General features: G+C 34.9%; 1 protein-coding gene across 4 annotated transcripts in view; it reads left to right on the plus strand.

Annotated features, from left to right (window-relative positions):
- Positions 1-13,403, plus strand: part of LOC106869901 (amine oxidase [flavin-containing] A) — a 58,972-nt gene extending 45,569 nt beyond the window's left edge. For all 4 annotated transcript variants that reach the window (XM_052977616.1, XM_014915833.2, XM_052977627.1 and 1 more), the window contains 6 exons: positions 2,010-2,115; positions 7,150-7,250; positions 9,369-9,521; positions 10,652-10,836; positions 12,280-12,367; positions 13,107-13,403. In XM_052977616.1, coding sequence (XP_052833576.1) covers positions 2,010-2,115; positions 7,150-7,250; positions 9,369-9,521; positions 10,652-10,836; positions 12,280-12,367; positions 13,107-13,298 — 825 coding nt within the window. In that variant the 3' untranslated portion in view covers positions 13,299-13,403. The remainder of the gene's footprint in view (positions 1-2,009; positions 2,116-7,149; positions 7,251-9,368; positions 9,522-10,651; positions 10,837-12,279; positions 12,368-13,106) is intronic.
- Positions 13,404-23,777: the final 10,374 nt, after the last annotated feature.

The raw sequence follows: 23,777 nt of genomic DNA on the forward strand, positions 1-23,777 counted from the left end.
TATATATATATATATATATATATGTAGTGCATCCGAGACAAATCATCTTTTGTTCGTCTCTGTCCTCATCTAGAAACTCCCAGAAAATATAAATATGGTATATAACTGAAGTGGAATGGCTCAGGCTAGCAGTAGTTTACTGCAACTCTGTCACTGGCATTCCATCACTGATGATGACAAGGGATCCAGTTGATCTGACCAACGGAACAGCCTGCTTGTGAAATTAACATGCAAGTAGCTGAACACACATACCCTTGATGTAGTTCTCGGGGAGATTCAGTGTGACTCAGAGTGTGACAAGGCTGGCCCTTTGAAATACAGATACAACTCATTTTTGCCAACTAAGTGGACTGGAGTAACAGGAAATAAAGTGTCTTGCTCAAGGACACAATGCACCACCGGGAATTGAGATCACAACCTTACAATTATGAGCAAATTACCCTAACCACTAAGCCACATGCTTTCACACTATGACTCCAAGTAAAGACCCCTTTCAATCATGAATAACCATGGGATTGCACCTAGGTTACTCTCCGAAGTACAAGTCCAGGCAAGGTTGTTTATGGAAGACTAGCCGTCGCCCATGCATACAAGCCACCCCACACCCCTCCATGCCACTGATGTTATCCAAGGGAAAGGAAAGGGCCAATACAGCTTGGTCCCAGTGACATCGCAACTCATTTCTACAGTTGAATGAACTGGAGCAATGGGAAATAAAGCATCTTGCCCAAGAACACAACACACAGCCCAGTCCAAGAATCGAACTCACTACCTCATGATTGTGAGTCCAATGTTCTAACCACTAAACCTTCACTCTACACCACTTGCATTAAGAGAAGGAACAATTCCTTTCATCTTCTTTACTCTCTTCTAAAGTGACTTAGTAAGGTTTCTACAGTCAATGATCAGTTTGATTCAATAGTGGCCAGAAGTTGTGAATAGCTGATTTAGAAGGTATCAAACAGTCAGTCAAGATCTCAACAGTCTATACTCTGTTATCATTGGTGTGTTGTATCCAGAGATAAGATACCTAACTACGAGTTGCCATTGTCTATGCAGCTATAAGTGGTTACCACAGAATGGATTAGTTCATTGTAGTAAGCAGTGGCAGAATTGGTGAGTATTTCATTGGTTATTAGCCAACAAAACACAGAATTTGGAGAAAGGTGAGGATTTTTTAATAGTTTCATCTGGAGGAAGAAGCTAGCCCCATGGCTTTTACTCACGCACACATATACATGCATGAGACCAGTAAGATTGATTATTGTCAGGGATTTTGCCTGAAGAAAAGTTATGCCCCACTGTACTTACCTTTATGTTACTCATTGATGGACACTCCTGGTTATGAAAAGTCATTTGAAAACAAACAGCCATTTGAAAACAAACAGATCATTTATATTTAAAGAAGAGAGAAGAGAAAAAGCATGGATATGAAGACAATTCCAAAACACTACAGTTCTGAGTGTTAGTTAGAAAGGTTGAGAATATTTTCTCTGGAAATAGTAGTGAAAGAAAACATGAATTAGAGAAGGTTCATTTTGATCTTGTATAAGATTTTAGTTAGGATCTATGTTCAAACAATCTATGTTCAAATGATGTTAAAATGTCTTTTAGTTGTTTAGCTCTGGTTTTGAAATAAAACCTAAGAAAGTTTATGTTCAACAGAAATCCTGCATCTGAACTTGTATTTTTTATAGATTTTTGTAGCCCTGCTCAGTTGACTTTGCTAGTACTGGTACCTTGAAAAAGGTATTCAGCATTCTAGATATCTTTCCTAATGCTGATCACTTTACTCTGCAAATGAAGGGCAACCAGCTGTAGGAATCATGTCAGAGCAAACATTGGAGTACATCACACACCACCAGCTTGTCAGATCTTGTTAAACCATCCAGCCTGGGCCAGTATGGAAAACAGAGATTAAATAATGATAATAAATGAGGTTGGTGATAACGATGAAGACAAAAAAGGAAGTATTTCCTTTTGATCACCCTAACATCTGTCTTTTCCAGAATAATGATCAAGTTATCGTCTATGCTGAAAAGAAGGACAATGACAATAAAGAAGTAGTTTATAGATGCAAATACTGTATATTAGCAATTCCTCCTCATATGCTGGGTGAGTTATTTTTATTTTTATTCATACTTCTTCATGTTTTATTTGTTTTCTTTCTCTTGGTTCAGATCATAAGAGATAATCTCATAACCAACCAACTAAGACTGTAGAGATCAAATCAGGACTGTGAGGATAAATAATGGTGGAAATGGTACATAATACTCGGCTATCAATGAGTATCAGTGGCACCTGGAAGTTACTCCTGCAACAGATTAACATTCTGTTCTAGGTGGAATCTTGTACTCACAATCTAAACATCTTTGAAATCCAGATAAGTTCCAGCCTCATGAGCCAGTACACTTGAAACAGGCTAAATATATAGGGAAGTAATATATAGAAATATCTAGGCACAGGTATGGCTGTATGGTTAATAAGTTTGCTTTCCAAACATGGTTTTAGTCTTGCTGCATGACACTGAAGGCAAGTGTCTTCTACCATAGCCCATACCCTATTAGCCTAACAAGGAAGATAGCTGGAAGAGCTACAACAGATTTAGTCAGGATAGACTCAAGACAGATTCCATATCAATTTAATGACAATTGAAATGCCACATTGTTAACGAAAACATTCTAAACAAATGGAATACAGTAATGTTCTATCAACATGACTCCTGACATACTTATGTACTTTTATTCTTTATGGCACTTTTAATGTTCATTTTTGCTTAGATTTGTTTTTTTATTTTATGTACTGTACATGTGCTTCTAGCTTTCATTGTTGTCTTTCTTTACTTGACTTACCTGCCAACTGTCTGTCCCTGCTTTTAAACTTTTCTGGAGAGTTGTAATATACCCAAGCACTATATACAATAAACTCATTATTATTTAAGATGGTGAGCTGGTAAATTCATTACTGTGCCAAACAAAGTGCTTAGCAGCATTTCAAATGCTGCCTTGGTCATTTTTACCTTTCATCCTTTCAATATAAATAAAACAAGTACCAGTTGAGCAGTGGAGTCAATGTAATCGACTTACCCCTTCCCCTAAAATTGCAGGCCTTGTTCCAAAATTTGAAACTATTATTATTATTATTTAAGGTGGTAAGCTGATAGGTTCATTACCATGCCAGACAAAATGCTTGGTGGTATTTCTTCTAGCTTTATGTTCTGAGTTCAAATGCTGCCAAGGTTGGCTTTGACTTTCATACTTTTGGGGTCAATAAAATAAGTACCAGTTGAGCATTGAAGTTGATGAATTTGGAGTCAATAAAATAAATACCAGTGGAGCACTGGGGTCAATCTAACTGGCTTTCCACCTTCCCCAAAATTGATGGCCTTGTGCCAAAATTTGAAATCATTATTATTATTAAGGTGGTTAACTAGCAGAATCATTACCATGCTGAACAAAATACTTTGTGTAAGATGTAATGACTTCCTCCTCCCCTCAAAATTGCTTTTCTTCTGCCAAAATTAGAAAGAATTATTATTATTAGTAGTAGTAAGGTGGTGAGTTGGCAGAATTGTTAACACACTGGGTAAAATGCTTAGCAGCATTTCAGCCATCTTTACATTCTGAGTTCAAATTCCACCAAGGTTGACTTTGCCTTTCATCCTTCTAGGGTCGATAAATTAAGTACCAGTCAAGCACTAGGGTTGATGTAACTGACTAGTCGCCTTCCACAAAATTTCAGGCCTTGTGCCTTTAGTAGAAAGGATTATAATTATTATTATTATTATTATAATAAAAGGTGGTGATCTGGCAGAATCGTTATCATGTAGGGAAAAATGCTTAGTGGCATTTCTTCTGACTTTACGTTCTGAGTTCAAATGCTGCTGGGGCCAACTTTGCCTTTCATCCTTACAGGGTCTATAGAATAAGTACTAGGTGAACACTGGGATGGATATAATCGATTTATCCCCTCAACCGAAATTACTGGCCTTTTGCCAAAAATTGAAATCATCATCATCATCATCATCATTATTATTGAGTGAGAGAGCAGTGCATGCCATCAAAGTGACACTGGGGTAAAATATACGAAGTCCATTATACCCATCATGACTACCCGTCTGATAAGGGTACACCAAGCACATGCATCACTACCATATGTGCGCAACATGGTGATCTCATATCAAGATAAACAGCGCATGACGTCGCAAGTGGGGCCCAGTTAGAATTTTCTTCAGGTTGAGTAGCCAATCCTGCTCAAAAGGTCCCTGAATAAGGTTTGTTTAAGGATGTTGAGCAAAACACCCATGTTTCCAAAGGTGAATTATTCAAACCCCAAAGAATTCCTCCCAACACATGGCTCTGATGTTCCCCCACTACTTCTGCTCATGATCAGAGATGCACATATCGTCAGCCACCAAGGGACATGCTCAACTGGTTAAGGTCAAACAACTGACAAGCAAATCTGTGGTATTAAGCAGAATATTTGCTGTAGCCCATCTTTTATACCAAGACAAAACAATGTACATGATAACACTTCCAATCAATTAAGATCAGAGGCTATGAGAGCCACTGCCTGGTACTACATCCTTATTATTATTATGTTGTAATGTAGGGGAAAAACTAGGAACTTAGATGTAACTAAATAAGCCTTAAGGGCCATCATTAAATCCTGATATATAAATATTAAACATACAGGCAAACGTTTTGTTTTTTTTGTTTTTTTTTGTTTTTTGCGTCTCTTAATAACTTATTCAGTGCTGTAACACTTGTTGACACTTCTTTTTGGTATATCATAGTATTCTCCATTTTGTCATACTAAATTATTTTTCTTGGAACTGTTATTTCTACAACAAACTGCCCTCTGAGGAAAGAGGGGAACGCTTTATGGCAGTGGTTCTCAATCAGGGTCCATATGGCCCTTGGTGGTCCATAAATGATTTTGTAGTTAAAATTTATGTGCAATAAATTGCTTATACTTCTACAATACACAAAATATTTTAAGCTTTTTTTTTTATACAGTTCTAAATATTTTATTATAAAAATACAGTAGGATTTTATATATATATATATATATATATACATTGAATGGCTATGGAGGTCCAGTAGAGTAAATTAGGAATCAAAGGGATCCATAGACAAAAAATGGTTGAGAACCACCGCTTTATAGTAACTAAACTGGGGCAAGCAGAGTTATGTACCTTACCCATTAACATTCTTTCTTCCTTCGTCTTGTATATCTTCTATGATCAAATCATTTGTAACTGTTCTCTATTTCACTATAATGCAATTTCATTTCCTACATTTTACCTCCATACATAAACTCAGACATCAATCATTTAATTAATCAACAAACCTTGATGTTAAGAAGAGCATCCAGCCATAGAAACTATACCAAAACTGAAACATACGAGTGAAATATCATCCTCCAACCCATCTAGGTAGACAGTAAATCCAAGTAAGAACTGACTTGGACTGCAATGACCTATCTAACCCATGCCAGCTTGGAAAGTGGACACGAAATGATGATGATGATGATTGACTAAAACTACTGAAACTATATTACTCCAAGAAGGATTTTGCTTCTGTTTAAGCTCTCATGAAAGCAACTCACATAGGTAAACACACTAACTTTGAAAGACTATTACTACTACTAATATTACTACTATCCTACTATTACAACTATATATGCTGGAGCAAAATATAAAGAAGGAAGTTTATCTAGACTTACAACTAAGAGCAGACCTAATAAAAAAATTCACCTGAGAATCCATGAATTAGTATTCTATAGATCTATTTTTCTCAACATCAAAGATTTGTGTGTTATATCTAAGCACTCAGTGGAAAGGAATGTATGTGTTCATTGAGAGAGGCACCAAATACGAGAAAATGAATTTAAAATACTCAAAACCAAAGTCTGTCTCAAGCCTACATGTGAGGTTGAAGATTATCCAGGTTTTCAAGATGTTTTAGGTTGAGAGTGTAACTTCTCTCACTCTGAACAGGATACCAATCCATCACAGGATCAACTTCTTTTCGGGACAACATCATAGTATTCTCCATTTTGTCATGCTAAATTAGTTTTCTTGGAACTGATATTTCTACAACAAACTGCCCTCCCTTTTTCACAGTTAATTAGTGAAATATTGAGGAAAGAGGGAAATGCTTTATAGCAGTGGTTCTCAATCAGGGAAATATATACTTATTTTTGCTGGAGTGTACTGAAGCAATGTGAAATGAAATGTCTTGCTCAAGGACCCAACCTGTTTCTCAGTGTGAGAATTGAACCTATAATCTAAAGATCATGAATCCAACATTCTAACCACTAGGCCACACACTTTCATTAAAGCTACTATGATTAACAATAATTGTATGACATAATCATGGTGGGAGGATTTGTCATGAAAACAGTGTATGGAGTCTATAATTCAACAAAAGATAGGTTGGAAAATAGTGATCTAAACTATATTGACAACACAGAAGTCATTAACCCTTTAGTATTTAAACCAGTCATATCTGGCCCAAATACTCCTCCTGTTTTATGTTCAAACCATCAAGATCCAGCCTCTCACTCCTATCCTACAATGACATCATCGAATTCTGAAAGTTATGAGATAATGCATGATTAATTCAAAACAATGTGAATAAATAAGCATTACACTTGACAGAGTAATCTGAATACTAAAGGATTAAGAAATTTGTTTTTATTATTTGTAGATAAGGTAACAAATAATAGCATGTAAATATTGAATTAAAAAACTTTTTGGTTATTGAGTTAGTCTTTACTGAAAATAATAATCTGATATAATTTAGATAATTTAATAATTACATATATAACATGTATATATATGATACATATATAATATAAAGCAACATTAAAATACAAATTCAAAACCAAAGAAAATACAAGCATGAATTAAAGAAGAAAAAAAAAGGAAAAAGAGGAAGATAGAAAGAATATGCTATCATTTATAGCTTTTCTATTTGGAGTTCCACAGTTAAAAATGAATTTTTTCAAGTCTCTTGAAGTTTCTAAATCATTGTTTTCCTAGAAAGATTTGAAGAAAAAAATGTAAATAAAATATCCTTAAAGGAAAAGAGAAAACATTTTTAATTCATTAATTACTTTTCTTTTTTTTTTTTCACCTTGCAGGCTATATCAATTTTATACCTAATTTGCCTTCAGAAAAACGAGAACTTATTAAATATATGCAACCTGGTAATTTAACTAAGGTGATATTCACATATAAGGAGGTTGGTATTTCTATCGAATAACATCACGCTTGTCTGCAATAAATTAATTTATGTATTTATGTGTGTAGGTGTGTGATGAGCATCAACAAACATACATACATACATACATACATACATACATACATACATACATACATACATACATGCATGCATGCATGCATGCATGCATATATGAATACGTCCGAGCATGATCATTGCCAGAGCAGCTGTCTGGATTCCGTGCCGGTGACACGTGAATAGCACCATTTGAGCATGATCGTTACCAGCGTCGCCTTACTGGCACGTGAAAAAACATTCGAGCGAGGTCATTGCCGGTGCCACTGGACTGGCTCCTGTGCAGGTGGCACGTAAAAACACCATTTGAGCGTGGCTGTTGCCAGTACCGCCTGCCGGTGGCACGTAAAAGCACTCACTATACTCTCAGAGTGGTTGGAGTTAGGAAGGGCATCCAGCTGTAGAAACTCTGCCAGATCAGATTGGAGCCTGGTGCAGCCATCTGGTTCGCCAGTCCTCTGTCAAATCGTCCAACCCATGCTAGCATGAAAAGCGGACGTTAAACGATGATGATGATGATGATGATGATGATGATTACAATGAAAAGAAGAAGAAAACAAAAAAAATATTTAACACATCATTAATTATAAGTTACAATTGTTTCCGTATCATCTCTATTTGCAACACCAGTTTATGCAAAAATTCTAAATGAAAATTCATGTAATGTTTGCAGTTTTAGACATTAGAGAGGCATTTCATCAGACTTGCATCAAAGGTGTGTTGTGCTAAATATTTTAGCAAATTTTAAATCTTGAGTTCACTAAATATTTTGATAAACTGACAATCAAGACTTTTTTTCACTCATAAATGTACACTGATCGGTTTTAGTATATTGACATTACCCATCAGTGGGTGAATTACTTTGATTGACTAATAAGCTAATTACTGTTCAAATAGTATCTCCACTTGTAAGAGTTTCTAATTCTAATATCATGACACCAGAAGAACTAAAACTTACAGCAATAACTTTAATTACTATTTCATGACCAGTAAGGGCAGTGGGTTGGAAAAATTGTTAGACAAACGACCATGTGGTATTTGTTCTGGCTTTTTATATCCTGAGTTCAAATCTTGTAGTGTTCAAATCCCAACTTTTATCCTTCTTGAGCCAGGAAAACAAATCAACTAACCACTCTTCAAAACTTCATGATTTTGTACTTATGTTAGAAATTATCATTACAATTATTATTACTACGTGCTTATACATTCAAAAAACAGCGCAGCACCTTTGATTTTTGGAACCATTTTTGAAATGATCAGAATTTTCAAAGCAGGGAATAAACCACCCATATCAGTTATTAGCAGTCAGGATACTACATCCTTCAAAAATTCTATGCTTTTCAAAATTTTCCAACACTACTCCAGATATACTTAAGCATTCTTTTCCCTTTATGACTTTTTTACTTTACTCTTTTACTTGTTTCAGTCATTTGACTGTGGCCATGCTGGAGCACTGCCTTTAGTCGAGCAAATTGACCCCAGGACTTATTCTTTGTAAGCCTAGTACTGATTCTATCAGTCTCTTTTGCCGAACCGCTAAGTTACAGGGACGTAAACACACCAGCATCGGTTGTCAAGCGATGTTGAGAGGACAAACACACATATATATATATATACATATATATATATATACATATATACGACAGGCTTCTTTCAGTTTCTGTCTACCAAATCCACTCACAAGGCTTTGGTCGGCCCGAGGCTATAGCAGAAGACACTTGCCCAAGGTGCCATGCAGTGGGACTGAACCTGGAACCATGTGGTTGGTAAGCAAGCTACTTACCACACAGCCACTCCTGCGCCTACTGTGTGTTTTATTCTATGTACTGTGCATGTACTTCTAGCTTTCATTGCTGACTTTCTTTACTTGACAGAGCTCTTACTCTACCCACTTCTTCTGTCTTTCTGTCTCTCTCTCACACACACACACATTCATACACATCTACATTACAAACACATACACACGCACATTACACATATACTCTCATACACATCCAACCATTATTTGTTCAATTCACTGAAGAAATCTGATATAATTATTTCCATTGTTTATTCTCCTTGCAGGCATTTTGGAGAAAAAAGAAATTCTCCGGTGAAATAGTTACAAGTGTGGGCCCCGTGTGTATTGTGTATGATTGTTCCAGTTTATCACCGCCAATTCCTGCTCTTCTGGCCTTTGTTGGTGGAGACCAGATGGTTCAATGGCGTCAAGTTGAAGTAAGGACACAATATAATTTTTAATGTTAGCAGTTGTCTGCTTGAATATTTGCAAATGTTTATTTGTAATGTATTACTTACACAGTACAGTATCATCGGCTATCTGTATGTGTGTGTGTGTAGAAAAATATAGGCACGCCATCAGCCATACCTCCATCCCTTTTCTTCTCTCACTACCTCCACCTCTAGCCCCATCTTTAGCTATCTGTCACTCTCTTCTCACACTCTTATGAGATTACCCACATTTTCCTACCCTCCTGATCCAGTCTATATTCTATTCCATACTCACCTTGTACCCTGAGAATATGCTCTGGCACTCTCCTTTCCAGCTACTCTTACTCACCCTCTCATAATGCAGAGTAGCTATGTATCTCCTTTAATGACACCTGTGCTTATCCTTCTATCATTCATTCTTTAGTCTTCAACACCTGGCATAAATCTACCTCCCCCTCTCTTAAGTACACTTCCTTTCAGTTGCGGGGGGTGGGGAGCTTTTCCTTTTCCTTTCTTTACTTTGTCTTGCAAATAACATGGTAACCTCATGAGTGCTGGCATTATGGAAAAAGTACCTACACTGTCAAGTGGTTGGTATTAAGAGGGGTATCCAGCCTTAGAAATCATGCCTAAACTGACATTGGGAGCTGAGGTAACTCTGTGGCTTGTTGGCTCCTATCAAACTGTCTAACCCAGGGGTTTTCAAACTTTTTGACTTGCGGACCCCTTTATATTTCAGGCTTTACCTTAGGGACCCCCTTATAAACGCTTATGAAATTTATACATAAATATTTGCTTAAAATAACATATATTTTTACATTTGTTTATTTAACAGTATTTAACAAATAGGTTTATTGTCAATTAAAAGATTTCGATTAAAAACCATATATAAAATCAAATTGCCCATAAAAAGTATTTGCTGTTCACGGACCCCCTGTGGTCCACAGACCACAGTTTGAAAACCACTGGTCTAACCCATGCCAGCATGGAAAACAGACGTTAAATGTAGATGATAATGATCTTGATCATCATCATCATTATCATCATCTTCATCATCATCATCATTGAAGTATTTCTGATAAATATTTCTACATCAGTATTAACATAATTTATAACCTTGTTTCATTTTTTTTCAGGAACCCATTTTTGTAAAAGCTGTTCTAGACTGTCTTGAGAAATTTCTAGGTCCTGAAGTGAAGGATTTTATAAGTGTTGCTAGTATGGACTGGGCACAGGAGCCTTATGTATTGGGAAGTCCAACAAGTATGATTGTTCCAGGTGGAACAAAATACTTTCCAAATATGCGGAAACCTTACCTTCGGTAAATATCTGACATACTATAAATTTGGTATAAAATGAGAAATTAGCTAAAGGTTGTTTTACTTTATAGTTGAGATTATGGATATTTTATATGCTGTACTTGACTCCTATTAATATTGGCTGGGGCATGCAGTCAGGGATATATTATGTGATGGAATATTCCTAGAATTTCCAATTAATATTTCACTTTCATGTTAGCATGGTAGAACTTATTATTTCTTCCAGCATTGCAAGATAACAAAGCACTGTCAAATATAAAATGTTCCCAACTATTTACAAATATAAAATAGCTGGAAATTAAATGTCATTGCCAAAGTCACAGCATGTTGTTGATTATAATACACAAGCTAGTAAACTATCAATTCAACTTGTTGCATATTTGTAATTTATCTTATATTTACAGGTTATAGTTGGGTTTAGTTTTTACCAATGTCCTCTATCTCTTGTATTATAATTTCTTTATTTCCTTAATCATGGCATCAAACTGTACTGAAGATCCATAAGATTTGAATTATGGAGCTTGGATTTTCTGAACAATATCTACAGTTCTCTATTTGTGAAAAAAAGTTTTACACAAAAATATGAACCATGACATGCATTTAGTGAGATATGTATTGTTGATTACTGAGCAATATTTATTAGTTGTGATATATTCTTATTTATTTACCAGTTATAGTAAACACATGTTACTTATTACTAAAGCACCTCTACACAGGCCTTCAACCTGCAAGAAATAACAGCCAAATATCCATCTAACCAGACTGTTGTTGGCACTTCATCGCTTATGACGTCGAGGGTTCCAGTTGATCCGATCAATTGAACAGCCTGCTCGTGAAATTAACGTGCAAGTGGCTGAGCACTCCACAGACACATGTACCCTTAACGTAGTTCTCGGGAATATTCAGTGTGACACAGAGTGTGACAAGGCTGACCCTTTGAATTACAGGCACAACAGAAACAGGAAGTAAGAGTGAGAGAAAGTTGTGGTGGAAGAGTACAGCAGGGTTCGCCACCATCCCCTGCCGGAGCCTCATGGAGCTTTAGATGTTTTCGCTCAATAAACACTCACAACGCCCGGTCTGGGAATCGAAACCACAATCCTATGACCGCGTGTCCGCTACCCTAACCACTGGGCCATTGCGCCTCCACTAAACAGACTGTACTAGCTTAAAAAAGAGAACAAACTAGATACAGAGCTAATTTATAGTTAATTTGATGAATCCCAATGTATTACTGGTTCTTATTTTATTGTCCTTTGAAAACTGAACAACGACAGCCCTGGCTGGATTTTTAATGCAAAATGTAACATGAAACTAAATGCTGTAAGATATATTTAATCCAACACTGTACCATTTGTACCACCTTTGCTGCTCTTGCACCATAACTTACATTTGTCTATTATATAGTCTAACTAACAGAAATCATTATGTTCCTATTCCTTCAGATTGCTTTTTGCTGGTACGGAAACAGCGACTCAGTGTTGTGGGTACATGAGTGGTGCCATACAAGCTGGACAAAGAGCAGCAAAAGAGGTAAGTTTTCAATTATTTGACAAACCAGATCTGACTTTTTTTTTTCCTATTCAATCACCATTTACAGACTCTTTGTTCCTTGTGTAGATGTTTCAGGGCAGATAAGATTAGTGAAGCCTATTCCTTTTTTAGTAATACCCACATAAGCAGTTGAATTCAACATTGCAAATTAACAAAATACTTTCTACATGACAGTGTTCTCACTACCTAGATCATTGTGTCATACTAACCATAAACAAATACCTTTTGATATCTGTTTATGGCTTGTAGGACTGAAGTTGTGTGGTATGAGTTAAGTACCTTGGCTACAGTCCTAGTTTATTACTAGTGACTGCTCACCACCCTATAATTTTTCCTCCAAGATACCAAGGAAATATTTTGGCCAACAGTTTACAAAAAAAGATGAACTCTTAAGATATTGTATTGATAATTTTTCTTTCTTAGTATTTCTACTGGATTTTAAGGTGACGAGCTGGCAGAATCATTAACACGCCAGGCAAAATGCTACAAAGCATTGTCTGCCTTAACATTCTGAGTTCAAACTCCACCGAGGTTGACTTCACCTTTCATCCTTTCAGGGTGGATAAAATAAGTACAAGTTGAACATTGGGGTCGATGTAATCGATTTAACCCCTTCCCCAAAATTGCTGGTCTTGTGCCAAAATTTGAAATCAATATTTCTACTGGATACAAAGAAAACGTTAAAATTTTTTATCACATTTCTTTTCCTTCCTTTCAGACTCTGTTTTTGGAAGATCCATCTCTCCTGGATCCCAAATCACTTGAAGATACAGTTTTCAGAGATGAAAGTTTTTTTAAGAATAAACAACGAAAGAAAAAATTTTCATGGACAAACAAAGTTGTTGGTGTTGGAATAGGTTTAACTGCTGGTTTAGCTGCCTGGAAGTTAGCTACAAAATTTAGACATTAGATGATATTACTGATATCACTATTCAGTTAGCACACAAAGTAGTTTGATTTTTTTATATTTATAATGGAAATTCTATTTCTTCATTAATAAATAATATTTTTTGTACTTTGTCATTTATTTAATTTTTGTATAACTATTGTTGTTCAGACTATTAACCTCATCTTTACAGATGAAACATTTTTTAATATATACATCTTTTACTATGTTTTGATCAGCTTGATCTTCAATTATCATCAGGTGTTTTATTCCTGGATGTGTACAGACTACTGGACTGGATTTTAACTGTGGAGCTTTACTCCTAAACTAAGGGTAATAATGTTGTTATTCACTGCATTATTGATGCATGAACATCTCTAAATATGTGGTTAATAGTGTGAAAAATTATAATCTTGTTAACAATTTATATCAGATATTTAGATTATTTATTCATATGTTATTTCATTGTAAAATGAAAATAGTTAATGTTTGACTTCTGATTAATCTTCACATACTTTTCAAAAGGTAAAAAAAACTATCCTGTACTTTACTTGTAATGATTGAGAGAAATTACTTAAGGATGCCATCTGCATGAAACAATAGACGAGTGCTTACACATTTATTGTCATGAGCAAAAGCATTCTAATTACTTAAAATTACCTTTGCAGTGGGGAGAGGGAAACAAAGGCTCAATGACAGATGTTGATCAAATCTGGCCTAAACAAAAGGATAACTCACTTTAACTCACTTCAGAGACCTTGTAGTTTTTATTGAAGTTTTTGTCAACTGTCTCAATTTTTCAATTATATTGAATCATATATTCAAAATACAAAGGGCCAACTACAGTACATGTATAAATATTTCTAAGTTTAAAATATCTTGAAGAAAATATAGAATATGTTTACAAAATACAATGAGTGAACCAAGAAGAAATATATTGTTTGAGGATATGTCTAAAGTAATATGGGCTGCTGTTGGATTTTACAGAAAATAATATTGTCAAAATAAAATAGTTAAATAAATAAAACTATGTCCAAATTGAACTTGAAGAAATAAAAGTTGAACTATAAAGGTTTTCAGGTTGTTTACCCCAAATATTCTGTTATATTCATACTCTCTTCAACATTAGATGCCAAATTGTAATTTATTATTCCATAAGTATGATGATAAGAGATAAAATTATTCAAATAGTTGAATTGTTAACAGAATACTTAAGCTAATGCAAATATATTTAATGAGTAAGCATAGAAAAGCTAATTAAAAGATAACATTCACTCAGTTACGTTAGTTCTTTATTCTGTTAAAAAAAGATTAAAACATAACAACTCAAAATATCTCTCAATAACACACCTTGTAAATTTAGACAGAAAAGTTGATTTGATTGTCAGATCAAATGTGTTTTGTCATGAGGAATGAAGCAATGTAAAAACATAACAAACTTAACCAGTGACTTAGTTGTTATGATTTTGTAGGAAGAAATTGAAATGTTCATACTTCTGGGCAGGACACTTAATTTTACAATGTTTCATTTGATCACTATGTGGAATAGCTGCAAAAGACTAGCATTCTCCTTAGGTAAAGCTGCCTCCTTTATCTATTTAAATTTTTTAAGTTTAGAGCTAAGCACTCTCATATTGAGTCTCCATGAGACTAAGATTGAACTTAACATAAGACATAGAGGGGAAAAATGACACACTATTCAAACCCATCACTCAATCGAAGAAATTCCATGTAGTTAATCAGACTGCTATAATTAGCAGTTACATCTCCATCAAATTTTACCCTATCATTGCAAAATTGTAGAACATCTGTAGATTTAATATGAGTCATTTGGCTGATTGACTACCTGTATAGTATAGGACTGATTAATCACTACTAATGAGGGGTTACACAACAATGGATTTTTACTCAATCCATACAGAAATATTTTATTCAAATGTAACACACAAGGTTAATTTCTTTACTTTCCTTCACCAGAGGTTTTCCTTTTATGTGTAATTAGCTCTACTAACTTTATTGAAAGGTAAAAATGAATACATGACATTCATGCTTTCTAAAGAGTATTAGTTATATACATGAAGACAGATGATTCCATCTGATAATTATCGCCAGATTATTGGTTCGGTTTTCTGAAAATTTACTGATACTCAGTGGGTATTCACTAAATCATGTGGCACTCACTAAATGACAAATATACTTCAATTAGACTATATCTGATCCTGTTAATTTCCTCTGTGCAGATTCCTTTGACTGCTCAGCTTTATGTTCCATTCTCATAATCAAGCAGATGATTGTTTCATCTTACCCATCATCCATTATTTTATACCATTGTTTTACATATATATATATATATATATATATATATATATATATCTGGTGTTGCCATCCGGTTTCACCAGTCCTCAGTCAAATCGTCCAACCCATGCTAGCATGGAAAGCGGACGTTAAACGATGATGATGATGATGATGATGATATAGTTTTAGGGAAAAGAACCAAGGTTTATGAACTCATCAATGAAAATCCACTGTCACATATAGAAAAAATTTATAATTAAAAGCACAATAAATAAGTATAATATAATACAAAGTAAATATCATAAGATCAAGATAATAAATTTTTAACACCATTATTTTATACTGTGAAACTTAATTTAATTTTAATTTTTAATAAATTGATTTTAATTGAGTTTTTACCTGTAATTTTGGATTTTATCCCTAATATTATTATTATTATTATTATATATATATATATATATATATATCATATGTATGATGCACCAAGCTAAGTAAACGCACTGTTATTCATACATATAGGCTTATCTTTTATTGGCGCTGGTGCCACATACAATGCACTCATGCTGGTGCCGCATGAATGCATCCATGCAGGTGGCACATAGAAAGCACCCAGCCATAGAAACCATGCCACAACAGACAATTAGAGTCTGGAGAGCTCCCCAGCTGGCCAACTCCATGTCAAACCATCCAATTCATGCCAGTATGGAAAACCGACATTAAATGATGATGATCTATATATGATTGTTTGTTATGGCTGGTTACAGAGTGACTATTGGTTTCACACCTATAAAGTGCTTATCCATACAGGCTAAGTACATGAAACAGCATAAGAGAGTGAGAGAGATCCATTTACAATTCTGAGGTAGATGCTGTCAAAAGCTTTATAGATAACTGAAGGGATTTTTACATCAACTAAACATAAACTTAAGAGCAGTGTTCAACTACACAATTTTATACAATTTTAAAGTAACTTACTTCAGCAACAAAAGTTATAAAATCTTATCATATTAATGTGTGTGCGTGTGTGTGTTTAGGGATATTCTTCTTTCTTCTGACTGGTTTCAGTTATTGAAGTACAACCTTTGCTGCAGCTTAGCTTCTCCAATAATAAAATGTGTATTTATAAGTGTGTGTGCATTCGTGCGTGTTTAGCTTAGTCAGAAGAAGGGGGGTAGATCCCTTGATATTTTTCAAAGCCTTGGAACTGTCAAATGGAAGAATTATGTGTGGGCTGGAAACCTGGTCTGAAAATGGTAGTTTTACAGATCTATTCAAGCCAATGGTGTTAAAACAAAATGTAAATAATGAAGGTCTATATGAAAGGGAGTTATTTAAATCAATGCAAAGATATGTCAAAAGAGAAATATTAGAAACATGGGAGGCAATAATATTTCAAAGACCTTTAGTGGCTTTCAGATGTGCACCTAAGCACTGTATACAATAAGTCCAGTATTATTATATAATTTATAATTATTCAAGGAGGTAAGCTAGCAGAATCATTAATGCATTGGAAAAATAATGTTTACCAGTTTTTTTTCCACTTCCTTATAGTCTGAGTTCAAATTCTGCTGAGACCAACTTTGCCTTTCACCCTTTCAGGGTCAGTAAAATAAAATACCAGCCAAGTACCAGGGTCAACTTGTGTCTCCCTTCTAAACTGCTGGACTAATACCAAAATTAGAAAGAATTATTATTGTCATAAGAACATCAGAAAAAATATCTAGTTACACTCTCTAACATCCTAAGTTCAGATCTTACATAAGGCCAACTTGTCGTTCATCTTCCCAGGCCTGAAGAGGTCAAATACCAGTGGTGAAGTACCTCTCTGGTACTAAATTGATGTAATCAGCTTTACCCCTCTCCTAAATTTTAAGCCTTGTACCTGTTCTTCTATTCTTTTGTTTGTTTCAGTTATGACCCTGCTGGAGCACCACCTTAAGGGGTTTAAATAAAAGAATAAGTACTGAGGTCAATTCATTTGACTAAAAAATTCTTCACAGTGGTATCTCAGCATAGCCACAGTCTAATGACTGAAACAAGTAAAATAAACATTACCATATCAGGAAGAAAAATGTTTAGCGGCATTTCATCCGTCTTTATGTTTTGAGTTCAAATTCCACTGAAGTTGACTTTGCCTTTCATTTTTTGGGGGTCAGTAAATTAAGTACCAGCGAAACACTGGGGTCGATGTAATCAACTAGCCCCCACCCCCAAAATTTGGGGCTTTGTGCCTTTAGTAGGAAGGATTATTATTATTAATAGCAGTAACAGTGATTGTGGTAAAGATGTGTAGCGACAGAAATAGTAGAATGGGATTAAATCCCTTGCAATATTTAGTTACATTTAAACCTTGAGTTTAACTTCTACAAGGTTCAACCATGCCCTTCTCATGTTGACAACAAAACAAGTATCTTTAATATAAACTGTGATAAATTCAATTGATTATACCCCTTCCCTATAAATATGTGGCCTTGTGCACATGTGAGAATTTGTAGTTATTATATTATTATTATTATTATTATTATTATTATTATTATGGCACCAAGTAGGCAGAATTGTTAGCACACCAGGCAAAATGCTCAGCAGTATTTCATCCCTCTTTACATTCTGAGTTCAAATTCCACCAAGGTTGACTTTGCCTATCATCCTTTCAGGCTTGATAAAATAAGTACCAGTGAGCACTAGGGTCGATGTATTCAACTTACTCCCTTCTCCGGAATTACTGGTCTTAGACCAAAATTTGAAGTTATTGTTTATATTTCTTCTTCTTCTTCTTCTTCTTCTTCTTCTTATTATTATTATTATTATTATTATTATTATTATCATTCTTATTATAAAATTTCTCACAGGCACATTTGGGGACAAGTGATTTCAACTGTTCTGATTACATAAAAGAGATGGCAGAGGGAAATGAAGAAATTTGAGGGTGACCCTGAACTGACAGACTTATGTGTCAGTAGGTTGCTCTATTTGTTTCTTGTCTTTAAATTATATGCATGTTTTACACATTCTTTTAATTATTTTGTATAACCATTATGAGAAATTTTAGACATTTTTAGCATGTCCTAATATACTGTATGACATTTTTTTCCATTCCATTCCACTCCACACTTTTTTGTATAACTTTGTATCTTCACACATTTTGTAATATTTTTATAACTTGTACCCTGTACATATGAATGGGCCCTAGTGGCACAATAAAATAAATTATTATTATTATTATTATTATTATTATTATTATTATGTTGTTGTTGTTTTTTTCTTCTTTCTTCAAATTTTCTTCCATTTCTCGCCGAGTGTTTTCCGTACACCTAGGGCAGAGAAACTCGTATGCATTCCCAGTTTACACACGCAAATTCACAGGTAAAATATGTATTTAAAAAAAAAAAAAAAAAAATCATGAATGGATGTTGTTTTCACAGCGATAATGCTCTTCTCAGTACATGAGTCGTTCCAGTTAACACAACTTTTTGCACTTCCTGTAGGGATGGTAAGCCTGGTATCATTTTCAAATAAGTTTCAGTACCTTTTTTTTATCATTCCTAGAGATCCTACAATCATTGGTACAGTAGTCCCCTTGAGGTGCCACATTTTTTCAATTATTATTATTATTATTATTAGTAGTAGTAGTAGTAGTAGAAGTATTATTATTATTATTATTATTATTATTATTATTATTATTATTATTATTATTATTATTATTATTATTATTATTAATAATAATAATAATAATAATAATAATAATAAGGCAGCAAAGGCTGCATGCTGGCAGAAATGTTAGCATGCCGGGTGAAATACTTAGTGGCATTTCGTCTGTCTTTACGTTCTGAGTTCAAATTCCACTGAGGTCGACTTCGCCTTTCATACTTTCGGGGTCGATAAATTTAGTACCAGTTGCATACTGGGGTCGATCTAATCAATTGGCCCCCTCCCCCAAAATTTCAGGACTTGTGCCTAGAGTAGAAAAGATTATTAAGGCAGTAAGCTGGCAGAATCATTAGCATGTCAGACAAAATATTTGGCAGTGTTTCTTCTAGTTCTTTACATCGTGAGTTTAAATTCTGATGAGGTCAATTTTGCTTTTCATCCTTTTGGGAGTCAATAAAATAAGCACCAGTTGAGCACTGGGGTTGATGTAATTAATTACACCCCTTCCCTAAAATTGCTAGCCTTATGCCAAAATTTGAAACCTTTATTATTAGTATTGACTATTGACTGTTCAGATATGTTTGCATATTGTTGTTCAAATATAAGGATGTCTTGAACATGTACCTCATAGGTGTCAAACAAAAGAGTGTTTTGTTGAGTCTGGGAAGAGTCATACTGCCTTAATAACACACTCACCAGTTCAATTTCCATTCATTTATTAACACACTTACTAGTTCAATTTCCATTCCTTTATTACTTATATTTTTTCTTTTCAAAAATTTTCATTGCTTTTGCAACCTTGTCAGTGGATGTTGACAGAGTCGACATCCATTGACAATGGAAATTTTGGAAAAGAGAAAAATATAAATAATAAATGAGTGGAAATTGAACCAGTGTGTGTGTGTTAAACATTAAGGTAGTATGACTCTCCTCAGACACAACAAAATTTATTTCAAAACATCAATTCACATAAAGAATCTTGCAAACCAGATACAAACTGAAGATAGTATCTGTTTTCAGATTTTTTTCATATTTATCTACAATGCCCACTGTAACAAAGATATTGAAGATGAATCTACATGCATAGAATTTAACCATTTATCATTCAGATTACTCAGTTTTTATGCATTGTTGAAATAAAGTTGAGTAACTTGATATGAAGATATAGCAAACATCTAACTCTTTCAAGAAAATGAAACCAGGATTAAGGCATGGAAATAAGAGTAGACAATGATCAATTTTTACCTGTTAGCTGCTCTGAGAGCTGCCAATGAGAGAGAGACAAGATCACTTCAGTCATAAAAAAACTAAAAGAAAAGGAACAGCAAAGACAGCAATAACAAGCTACAGGAGCTGCTGTTTACAATGTACCATCAGTTGTAACTTTGGAAACAACAGAGGTTACCTTGTCCTTGGTCCTGAGAGCTGACCATGAAGTCAAGTATCAAGAAACTAAGACATCCCCCTTCTTGTAATAACACTCCATTTTCTTCAAAGAATTGAAGATGGAAGAGACACAAAAAAAGACTTTCTGAATGGTACATCTATCAAAAAAGTCACCTTGAATTTTTCTGTAGTGAGACCTGCTTGATGATGATCTATGTCCCATCAGCCTGCTTCTGCAGGTTGCTCATGCCTGCTCTAGCTGATATCTGCCAAGGAAAGATAAAGAAAACTAAGGATACCTTTTATATAGCTACTGAGAATTATTGCTCTTTCATTGGTCAAATAAATCAATGAAAAAAGGTGAATAACTAAAACTTCACTTGGTTGCTTGGGGGGTCATTGCAGGGCTAAACAACAACTTGGTGTTCTACAGCTGGTTAGTGTTAGGCTAGATAAGTAACAAAGACTCACAAAAACAGTGGCTGTGACAATTTATTTGAAACACCTCCATTGCATTTTGAATTTAATTAGGCTACATTTGTAATTGGTTCCATTACCCTTACCTGCATTCTTATCATGCCATTTATCTACCATTAGCTAGGCCTGCAAAAAATGGTTGTCAAATTTTCCTCAATTCACAACATACTGTCTTCAAAAAGTAAAATAAAATGTGCTCATTCAGTTCTATGCATATTGGGAGAGAGCAAAAGAGAGAGAGAGGGGGGGAGACAGGGACAGACAGACAAAGACAGAAAGGGGTGGGTTACGGCTGTAATGTCTTTCATTATGTCTGTTCAGTTAAGGCAGACTCATGTCTAAACAACAATATATGTTAAATATGACATGTTAAATTAGCTGCAGGGCAAAAATTTTGTCATGGTTTTATTTTAATCTAGTGAGTGTTTGTGTTATAAGCTAAGGTTGGCTAAAACAAAAGTTGAACTTAATTTATTCAACAAACAGATTATCTTCAACATAATCCAACTTAATGTTTTCATTTTAATTGATATAATGGAATGAACACAAGTAAAAAAATATTGATCTCTAACTACTAAAAAAAATTCCTATAGTGTATATATGTTATATAAACTACTATCCAATCAGTCTTACTAACTGCATCACCAAACTGATTGAGTCCTGTGTCAGAAAAATACTCTGAAACTTCTGGAGCTCTCACAACTTATTCACAATTTGGATTTATCTCTAATTCCAGCAGCTGTAGCCAACTCATTGCATTTCTTGAAGACATCACCCAAATCACTGATAGAAGTTCATAGGTGGATTATTTACATTATTTACATTTGATGGATATTTGTCCTCATCTTGTTTGTTGTTAACACAACGTTTCGGCTGATATACCCTCCAGCCTTCTTCAGGTGTCTTGGGGAAATTTCGAACCTGGGTTCTCGTTCCTAAGGTATTTTTCGATGTTATTATTATTATTATTATTGTTGTTGTTGTTGTTGTTGTTGTTATTGTTCAGGTCACTGCTTGGAATCAAACTCGGAATCTTGGGGTTAGTAGCCCACGCTCTTAACCACTATGCATTGTGTTAACAACAAACAAGATGAGGCCAAATATCCATCGAATGTAAATAATGTACATAATTCCTCATCTCTTGAATATAGAACTGTTATTTATCTTGACTTTGCTAAAGACTTCAGTTCTGTGCCACACAAATGACTCATGGCAAAACTTTCTGCAATATATGTGAAAGATAATCTTTATAACTGGTTGATGTCCTTCATTCTTAATTGAAAATAGGTAATCATAGTTCTAGGACATCATTTGTCACCCTATGGGATGACATCTGGTGTACCATAAGGATCCATTCTTGGACCCCTGTTGTTTGTTGCACATATTAATGACATAGATGCCAACTTTAAAAATGTCACAGTATTGAAATATGCAGATGACATCAAACTTGAAATGAAAAGAACAGATCCTCTATGCTGTGGATCATTCCTGCAATCGGGCCTGGACACAATGCAGCAATGGATTACCAACTGGCAAACCAAGCTGGCTGTAGACAAGGGCACCACCATGCATTTTAGGAGGAAAATCCCAGTTTTTACATACTCCCTCTACAACACCAATTTTAAGAAGTCTGCTAGTGAACATCATCTGGGCATTATTGTCAACAGCAAATTGCATGAGACAAACCACATTTCTAAAATTGTCAAGAAGGCCAAGGGTGCCTTAGCATCACTCAATAAGACCTCTGTCAGCCACTCTCCTGCTCTCTGCTTAAAGCTGTATATGGCTACGGTATGTCTACATCGCCAGTCTGGAACCTCTATTTTGCTCGGCATATCAATCTCCTGGAAACTGTTCAGAAACATGCAACCAGATGAATACCCACCATCAGGCATCTACCATACTCTGGGCGTCTTGCTTCCTTGGGTATGGACGCATTAAAGTTCCGACAACTAATTTAGTAGACACCCACAAGATTAGCAACCATCTTTCCAACAACATTGGGCACTTTTTTGAATTTCATATATCCAACACTCGTGGACATACTTACAAAATCAAAAAACAACACAACACCCATGGCATTTGGAAACATTTTTCCACACTCAGAATTGCTGAAGCATGGAATAAACTACCCACATCAGTTGTTAGTTATCAGGACACTATGTAGTTCAAAACTTGCATGCCTATGTAGTTCAAAATTTGTCAACAGTACACCTGATAACCCCTCTCCAGTTTTTTTTTTTAAGACTTATTCACTGATCACTTCCTGTGCAAATTCTATGTCCTGTTTATACAGTTCTGTTTACTTTTTCCGATGAGTTGTAGTGTCCCTGAGCACTGTATACAATAAGTTTATTATTATTATTATTATTATTATTATTATTGTTGTTGTTGTTGTCAAGATGGCGAGCTGGCACAATCATTAGCAAGTTATAATTCCGCCGAGGTCGACTTAGCCTTTCATCCTTTTAGGGTCAATAAATTAAGTACCCGTGAAACACTGGGGTTGATGTAATTGACTTGTCCCCTTCCCCAAGATTTCAGGCCTTGTGCCTTTAGTAGGAAGGGCTATTATTGTTGTTGTTGTTGTTGTTGTTATTGTTATTATTATTATTATTATTATTATTATTATTCTTCGAAAGGTGGTGAGCTGGCAAAATCGTTAACATTCTGGACAAAAATGTTTAGTGGCATTTT

This window comes from Octopus bimaculoides, chromosome 2 (assembly GCF_001194135.2).
Source record: "Octopus bimaculoides isolate UCB-OBI-ISO-001 chromosome 2, ASM119413v2, whole genome shotgun sequence".
NCBI classification, from domain to species: domain Eukaryota; kingdom Metazoa; phylum Mollusca; class Cephalopoda; order Octopoda; family Octopodidae; genus Octopus; species Octopus bimaculoides.